The 8,310-nt window shown below is 47.3% G+C and overlaps 1 protein-coding gene across 1 annotated transcript; it reads left to right on the forward strand.

Annotated features, from left to right (window-relative positions):
- The first annotated feature begins 1,058 nt into the window (after positions 1–1,058).
- LOC18042262 (vacuolar iron transporter homolog 3) lies at positions 1,059–1,804 on the forward strand. The gene has a single exon (XM_006434378.2). It carries the CDS (start codon positions 1,130–1,132, stop codon positions 1,802–1,804), a length of 675 nt encoding a protein of 224 aa, XP_006434441.1. The 5' UTR covers positions 1,059–1,129.
- The last annotated feature ends 6,506 nt before the right edge of the window (positions 1,805–8,310 follow it).

The raw sequence follows: 8,310 nt of genomic DNA on the forward strand, positions 1-8,310 counted from the left end.
TTTAAAAAATTATTGTCGAATATACAGAGACAGACAATTCAATTATCTATTTCTTCTAAAATATCCGAAAAACAGATGAATTGAAATGAGAAACTGTGAGATAAAATAATTTGCATGTACTCTTCTTCAATAAGCTACCGAGTCTCCCTGACGATCTGGTTGGCAATCTCCCTAGACTGCCTCGAAAAAGCAGAAATTTCCAGTAAATTAAAAGTTTTCGAAATTTTAATAACTGAAGAAACTGAAAGTTTTGAAACGCTTCCATTTCTTGCATGCATATGCACGCATACACAAGCTTGAGTAACAGAACTGTTTTCCTCTTCCTTTATTGTCTTGTACTTCATTTTTTCATGCTTTAGTCATGAACTTTCTGTTGAAATATAACTGCCTCAGAAATTAAATATTACATGTCCTCATTTCTTAATTTAAATTTAACGATATTGCACAATAAAGATTTACATGATCTCAACAAATTCATCATCAATATTTATTCCATATATTAGCTAGTTTAAGGGACAATCATAACCAAATTTTGAAGGGTGGGTTCTCTAACTATATGTAGCTTCTTCCATTTGATTATTAGTTCTTGTAATTACAGTTTACCCGCACAGCTTTCTGAATCAACAAATCCGAGTTTGGTAGCGAATTGATCTCACGGGTCCATCCCATGCATATGAGTGAATGAGAGTTGGTGGTGATAGACTTTACCATTAGATAATTTGCAAAGATGATTCGTAATTACTTGGTATAGCCAATAGAGAATTTTACTACTAGTGTACATGGAATCTTCCGATTCTTCCTAATTTCTACACAATGTATCAGTTGGATATGCATTATCGCGATCAATTCTTTAAATATTTACACACAACCATGTTTTGATGAATTATATCTCTTTGTCAATTACATAATATTTTAATTTTTTCATTAGTGGGATTGTATATATGGTCCACACAGCTTTTGCGTCCATTATAGTAAATAAAGCAAAGCTGTTTCTCGTTCCATAAATACCCCTTCCATAGGGAGTGTGTCCTCCACACTCAACTCTTCATCTTCTCTCTCTGATCTCTTCATCACTTATCAACTTCTCATTTTTTTCTCATCTCTTCACTTACTAATTTGATTAGTTTCCATGGCAACTTCCTTCAACAACGCTAAGTTTACCGTCCCAGTGAACGATGTCGAGCACCAAACAACAATAGCCACAACCACCCTAGAGCTTGATGAAACCAGTAAGGACTTTGATTACTCCAAGCGCTCTCAATGGCTTCGAGCTGCCGTTTTAGGCGCTAACGACGGCCTTGTCTCCACAGCATCCTTAATGATGGGCGTTGGAGCGGTCAAACAGGACATAAAAGCAATGATTCTCACCGGTTTTGCGGGTCTGGTGGCCGGTGCATGCAGCATGGCCATAGGCGAGTTCGTCTCTGTTTACTCACAGCTGGATATTCAGGTAGCCCAGCTGAAAAGAAACAGAGACCAAGGCAATACCGGCGGAGTGACAGAAGAAAAGGAAGAGGAAGAGGGTTTGCCAAGCCCGATACAAGCAGCTGCAGCTTCAGCTCTGGCGTTTTCATTGGGTGCAATGGTCCCATTATTGGCAGCATCATTTATAAGAGACTATAAGATAAGGCTGGGAGTGGTGGTTGCCGCGGTGACCTTGGCGTTAGCAGTGTTTGGGTGGCTTGGAGCTATCTTAGGGAAGGCTCCGGTGGTTCGATCAGCGGTTAGGGTTTTGGTCGGAGGGTGGCTCGCCATGGCTATCACCTTTGGCCTAACCAAGTTAATCGGCTCAAGCGGGCTGTGACTCTTTTCTTTTCCTTTTTTCTTTCTTTTTCCCTTTCTAATTCTCACTGTCTAATTAATGTTTATGTTATCTTTGTTGTACACTTTTTGCTTTTCTTTTTGGAGGATGTGAATTGTGAGCGATATTCATGAATATATGTGCATGAAATGAATCGAATGGTGGCTGTAACAAAGTAGGAAAAAGGACGGGGCAAGAGCAAAAATGTTTTTGTTTTGTAGCATCTCTATGTTAATAATCTTATCATGTATACGGATATTTTTTATGCAAGCAAATCTTTCTCTTTATACATCATGTCAAAAGCATATCTGAAATTCCTTTACATCTTTCTCGTCATTTTGAAGGCAATTTAATTTTGTTTTATAAATTAAAAATTAAACAAATTGGAAACATCTTGTGTCACTTTGGAAAATAAAAGTATATGAAAATAAAATAAAAAAACAAGCAAAAGAAACTTTCCTAATCAGCCGTTGGATAATATCAAACGGTTTCAAAAGAGACACAACAGCAAGTGACTTTAACCGGGGAAGAAGGTAATCTGCCGGTGAAGTAGATTTCGACATATCTAAGGTTAGTGTAGCCAAGGCCAACAGACTCGTGCACACATTGGGTATGTTTGGCGGGCGGGTCTATAAGGATATGTATTGTAATATAAATTCAGGGCTAATTGTCACGGGATGAGTGTTTTGCGCAGCTAACCCGTGCGGCACTTAGACAACTTTGCCGAATGTTGCTAAGTAAGCCTAGAGATTCTCGAACAAGAGAAGAGAGCAATTGAGCCAAAGAAACTTGTATTGCACAAAGAGAGATTACAATGCTTGTTGGATACAAATGCCTAATGTCATTCCATATTTATAGGGGAGGCTTTGCCTAACTTTGCCTAACTTTACCTAACTTTGCCAAACTTGGTCAAACTCTAGAGTATTTTACAATTTCCTAGCTATTTGTATGTGCTGGAATTGTATAAAGTATTCTAGAATATTTACATGTTCACATGTGCTAGAGTTGCCTAGAACCTTCCGGAATTGGGCCAAGCTAGCACTTTTGGCCTTGTGTTGGCTCTCTAGCCCGAAATTGTGGGCAATTGGGCTAGCGGATTGGGCGGTCCGCAACATCCTCCCCCACCTAAGCTCGCGGCGTCCTCGTCGCGCTCTCGTGCTTGAAGTGCTGGATGTGCTCAGCGAATTGCCACAAATCATCTTCCCGTTCCCAAGTGGCTTCGCTCTCGGGGAGGTTTTTCCACTTCACCAAGTACTCACTATGTGCTGGCACGCCCATCCTCGAAACCGTTCGGTCCGCAATGATGTAGTCCACATCTTTGTCGAACGCGGTGACAACGGCAGTTGGCGCGCGCCTCGATTCTCCGCGACTTGGTTCTCCCATGTCTTCATGATATGGCTTGAGAAGGCTCACATGGAAGACCGGATGGATCTTGAGTCTTGGCGGAAGTTGGAGTTGATACGAGACGTTGCCTACACGTCGAACAACTCGGAAGGGTCCCTCGTAGCGCCTCACTAACCCCTTGTGAACTTTCCGCAAAGTCTTGAATTGTTGGGGTAGGAGCTTGATCATGACTTGATCTCCTTCCTTGTACTCAACATGCCGTCTCCTTGTATCAGCCCATTTCTTCATTTTCCTCGCGGCTTTGTCGAGATAGGCTCGCGTGATGTCCGCTTCCTCATGTCATTCGCGGGCGAGCTTGTGTGCCGCGGGGCTTTTCCCTCCGTAAGTCGAGGCTATGGCATTGGGGGTCATGGGCTGGAATCCCATGATGATCTCGAACGGACTCTTGCCTGCAGCCTCGCTTCGCTGCAAGTTATAAGAAAATTAGGCGATGTCGAGTAGCTTCGCCCAATCCCGCTGGTGAGCGCTCACATAATGCCTCAGGTACATCTCGAGGAGGCCATTAATACGCTCGGTTTGCCCATCCGTTTGTGGGTGGAAACTTGTCGAGAACTTAAGATTGGTCCCCAACATCTTAAAGAGCTCCGTCCAAAACCGCCCAGTAAACCGAGGGTCTCGGTCGCTCACAATGCTCTTCGGAACTCCCCAAAGCTTCACAATGTGCTTGACGAATAGGCGGGCTGCCTCGTCCGCTTTGCAATCGACGGGTGCGGCAATGAATGTAGCATACTTGCTGTATCAGTCGACAACGACCATGATGCTACCGCAACCTTCGGACTTGGGCAGCGATGTGATGAAGTCCATGGAGACACTCTCCCATGGCCTTGTTGCTAGTGGTAGCGGTTCTAACAATCCCGCTGGAAGTTGATGATCCACCTTGTCTTGTTGGCACACAAGACAAGTTCGCACATATGCCTCGATGTCGTCCCTCATGTGCGGCCAAAAATACGAGGCTTGAACTAGTGCGGTGGTGCGCTCGATTCCTGGGTGACCAGCCCACTTAGAGTCGTGGCACTCCTTGATCACTTCCTTCCGCAAGTTTCCCCACCTTGGCACGAACAGCCGATCTCCCTTGGTGAGAAGGATGCCTTCCTCTTGCCAAAACCGCCTTGTCTTTCCCTCGAGCACCTTCTCCAGCAAATCCTTTGCTAGCGGATCTTGTTGGAGGCCTTCCTTGATGCGTGAGACAAGGTCGGACTTCGGTTGGCTTATGCTAAGTGTTGCCAATTCCGCCTTGCGGCTTAGAGCGTCCGCAACAACATTGGCTTTCCCCGGTTTGTACTCTAGCCGATAGTCGAATTCCGCAAGGAAATCTTGCCACCGTGCTTGCTTCGGACTCAACTTCTTTTGAGTTTGAAAGTAGCTTGTCGCCACGTTGTCCGTCATGATCGTGAAGTGTGAGCCAAGCAAGTAATGTCGCCACACTCTTAGACAATGGATGATGGCTGTCATCTCCTTTTCTTGCACCGTGTAGCGGCGTTCCGTGTCATTTAGCTTTCGACTCTCGAACGCTATTGGGTGGCCTTCTTGCATAAGGACTCCACCTATGGCGAAATCTGAGGCATCCGTTTGAACTTCGAAGGGCTTGGTGTGGTCCGGAAGAGCGAGGACTGATTCCTCCGAAATTGCCTTCTTCAACTCCTCAAATGCACGTTGGCACTCTTCGGACCAATGCCACGTTCTGTTTTTCTTGAGCATATCCGTCAAGGGTGCCGCCTTGGCTGAATGGCCCTTAATGAAGCGGCGGTAGTAATTCACCAGCCCAAGGAATGAGCGAAGCTCGGGTACTTTCGAGGGAGGCTCCCAATTGAGGATGGCCTTTACTTTGTCATTCTCCATTATGATCTTCCCGCCCGCAATCTTGTGGCCAAGGAACTCCACCTCTTGTTGGGCAAACGAGCACTTCTCTAGTTTGAGGAAGAGCTCATTGTCTCGAAGTACTTGGAGGACTTGTTGCAAGTGTTGGGCATGATTCTCGAGTGTGGTGCTATACACCACAATGTCGTCCAAGTACACGACCACGAAGCGGTCGAGGAATGGTTGGAGTACCTTGTTCATGAGTGTGCAAAATGTGGCAGGTGCATTAGTAAGGCCAAAAGGCATCACAAGGAATTCGAAAGACCCGTACCTTGTTCATGAGTGTGCAAAATGTGGCGGGTGCATTAGTAAGGCCAAAAGGCATCACAAGGAATTCGAAAGACCCGTACCTTGTTGTGCATGCTGTCTTCGGTTCGTCTCCCTTGGCGATGCGCACTTGGTAGTACCCAGAGCGCAAGTCAAGTTTGGTGAAGTACCGCGCTTTGCCAAGCTGGTCGAACAAGTCCGCAATCAATGGAATCAGATACTTGTTCTTGATGGTGATCTTGTTGAGCGCTCTATAGTCGATGCACATTCGCAGCGATCCATCCTTTTTCTTTTGGAAGAGGACCGGTGCACCGAATGGGGCCTTTGAGGGGCGAATGTAGCCTGCATCCAGCAAGTCTTTGAGTTGTCTCCGCAACTCCTCTAATTCGGGTGGCGCCATGCGGTAGGGTGCCAAGGCTGGTGGCTTCGCGCCTTGTTCCAGCTCAATCGCATGATCTACCTCTCGCGGAGGTGGGAGTTTCTTCGGAAGTTCTGGAGGCATCACATCCTTGTAATCTTCGAGGACGGCTTGAATTCGTGGAGGGACTTGGCTTGGCGACGTTCCGCTATTTCCTTCCTCATTTAGTTCCCGAATGGAGACCAAGAAGCTTGGGTCCTTCTTGAAAGCCCTTTTGAATTGCATGGCGGATAGTGTCTTCTCCTCGGACTTGCCTCGCTCCGTGGGTACCATGCATGCTTTACTCCCGTCGAGGATGCTTAGGGAGTTTGTAGCGGGCAGTGGGAAGGCAGGGACTTGGTCGAAGAATTCCATGCCGAGGACCATCTTGAAGTCGTTCATGGGCACGATGGAGAAGTCAAGCTTTCCGCTCCACGTACCAAGTGTGATGTGCACGCCTTGTGCGATTCCCGCAATTGGCTTGGCGGGTGAGTTCACAGCCTTCATTGTGCCTCCTTCCTTGGTGGCCTTGAGGCCTAAGCGGTTGGCCTCGTCTACGGACACGAAATTGTGTGTTGCTCCCGTGTCTAGCAGCGCGCGAACGGACTGACCGTTTACCTTTGCGCTTACATACATGAGCCCTTTCTTGACGAGTGCGGGCTGTTGGCGATTGAGTGCGCCGAGGCGTTAGAGAGAACCCATGCTGAGTTGGGGTTCCTCTGTGGACATTGCGGGGTTGCTCTTGAGTTGGGCAGCAAGAGCATTAAGCGACCTCTTCTCCGGACAGTCGCGTACCCAATGAGGACCATTGCATATGAAGCATGGGCTTCGCGGCTTTGGCGCCTCCTTCTTGCCCTCCGATTTTCCTTGCCAACTCTTGTTGCTAGGCGGCTTTTTCTGCCCCCAATCTTTGCGGTTGTTGCCCTTGTCCTTGCGACTCTCTCCCCCACCTTTGCCTTGGTTGGCCTTTTTGTCCTTGGATTGGGTAGAGTATTTGGTGAGCGACTCCGCAACGGCAATGGCGTCGTCAAGTGTTTGAACACCACGCCTATCAAGCTCGGTCTTGGCCCAATCCTTGAGGCCATCCTGGAAGTAGAAGAGTGAATCCTTGTCGGACATGTCGCTTATCTCCAACATGAGGGTAGTGAACTCGTTGATGTAGTCCCGATTGCTTGAGGCGACGTAAGCGCACTCGCGCTTCCTTCTCCGCATTGCTTGGGGCGAACTGCTTTCGGAGTTCTTGCTTGAAGTCGGCCCAAGTGTCGATGGCGCAAATGCCCTTGCCCATCTCGCTATGCTTGCGACGCCACCATAGTTGTGCAGCGCCTCTAAGATAGGTGGGTGCAATGCCCACTTTCGATGCCTCATCTCGGACACCCATGGCATCGAAGTATTGATCCAGCCCAAAGAGGAAATTGTCCACGATGGTGGCATTGCGTGTGCCATCGTAGGTGTTGGGCTTTGGCACGTCAATGCGGCGCGCATCACTCGAGTTTGTGGAAGCTGGACTTGTGGAGAGTGTGCGCTTGTGCCATGCCCAATCCGAGCGGACTTCATCCACTTCCGCACGGACAGCACGTAGTTCGTCCTGAACAAAACTACGAAGTTTGAGCAACTCATCATGGAAAGAACGAAACTCACCTCGGAGAATGTTTGCTTGCTCATGGATGAGAGCTTTTGTGGCCACCGTGAACTCGGCGTATTCTCCCTCGAGACCATCCACTCTTTCCTCCAATCCCACGAGGCTATCTTGAGCGGCGGACAATGCTATTTCGAGAGTGCCTACACGAGGCTCCAACGCATCCACGGATAGGGCCTTGGACTTGCCGCGAGTCTTGCCTTGGGCGCGTTCTCCCTCTCGGCCACGGCTTGGTTCCGGTGGAACATCCACACCAACAACACCCTCTTGTGCTACGTTCGAAGGGTTGGCCATTGCTTCGTGAGCTAATTTGCGTGCGTGCAAACCTTAGCTCTGATACCACTTGTCACGGGATGAGTGTTTTGCGCAGCTAACCCGTGCGGCACTTAGACAACTTTGCCGAATGTTGCTAAGTAAGCCTAGAGATTCTCGAACAAGAGAAGAGAGCAATTGAGCCAAAGAAACTTGTATTGCACAAAGAGAGATTACAATGCTTGTTGGATACAAATGCCTAATGCCATTCCATATTTATAGGGGAGGCTTTGCCTAACTTTGCCTAACTTTACCTAACTTTGCCAAACTTGGTCAAACTCTAGAGTATTTTACAATTTCCTAGCTATTTGTATGTGCTGGAATTGTATAAAGTATTCTAGAATATTTACATGTTCACATGTGCTAGAGTTGCCTAGAACCTTCCGGAATTGGGCCAAGCTAGCACTCTTGGCCTTGTGTTGGCTCTCTAGCCCGAAATTGTGGGCAATTGGGCTAGCGAATTGGGCGGTCTGCAACATAATGCAAAGTTATATGCATGTAACTTAGGGGATCCTAAATTCAGACCTGCGTTTGGCTGCAAAAAATAATTACACTGATTTAAAAAGATTGTGCGGCAATCGATGTGCAAATAGGACCCGCCCCCCTGCGTGTCTAAATACACATGTATTTTTC

This window comes from Citrus clementina, unplaced genomic scaffold (assembly GCF_000493195.1).
Source record: "Citrus clementina cultivar Clemenules unplaced genomic scaffold, Citrus_clementina_v1.0 scaffold_5, whole genome shotgun sequence".
Classification (NCBI taxonomy): domain Eukaryota; kingdom Viridiplantae; phylum Streptophyta; class Magnoliopsida; order Sapindales; family Rutaceae; genus Citrus; species Citrus x clementina.

Bases quoted from the DNA above. Each gene is read 5' to 3' on its own strand.
- LOC18042262 (XM_006434378.2), top strand. From the start codon at position 1,130: ATGGCAACTTCCTTCAACAACGCTAAGTTTACCGTCCCAGTGAACGAT.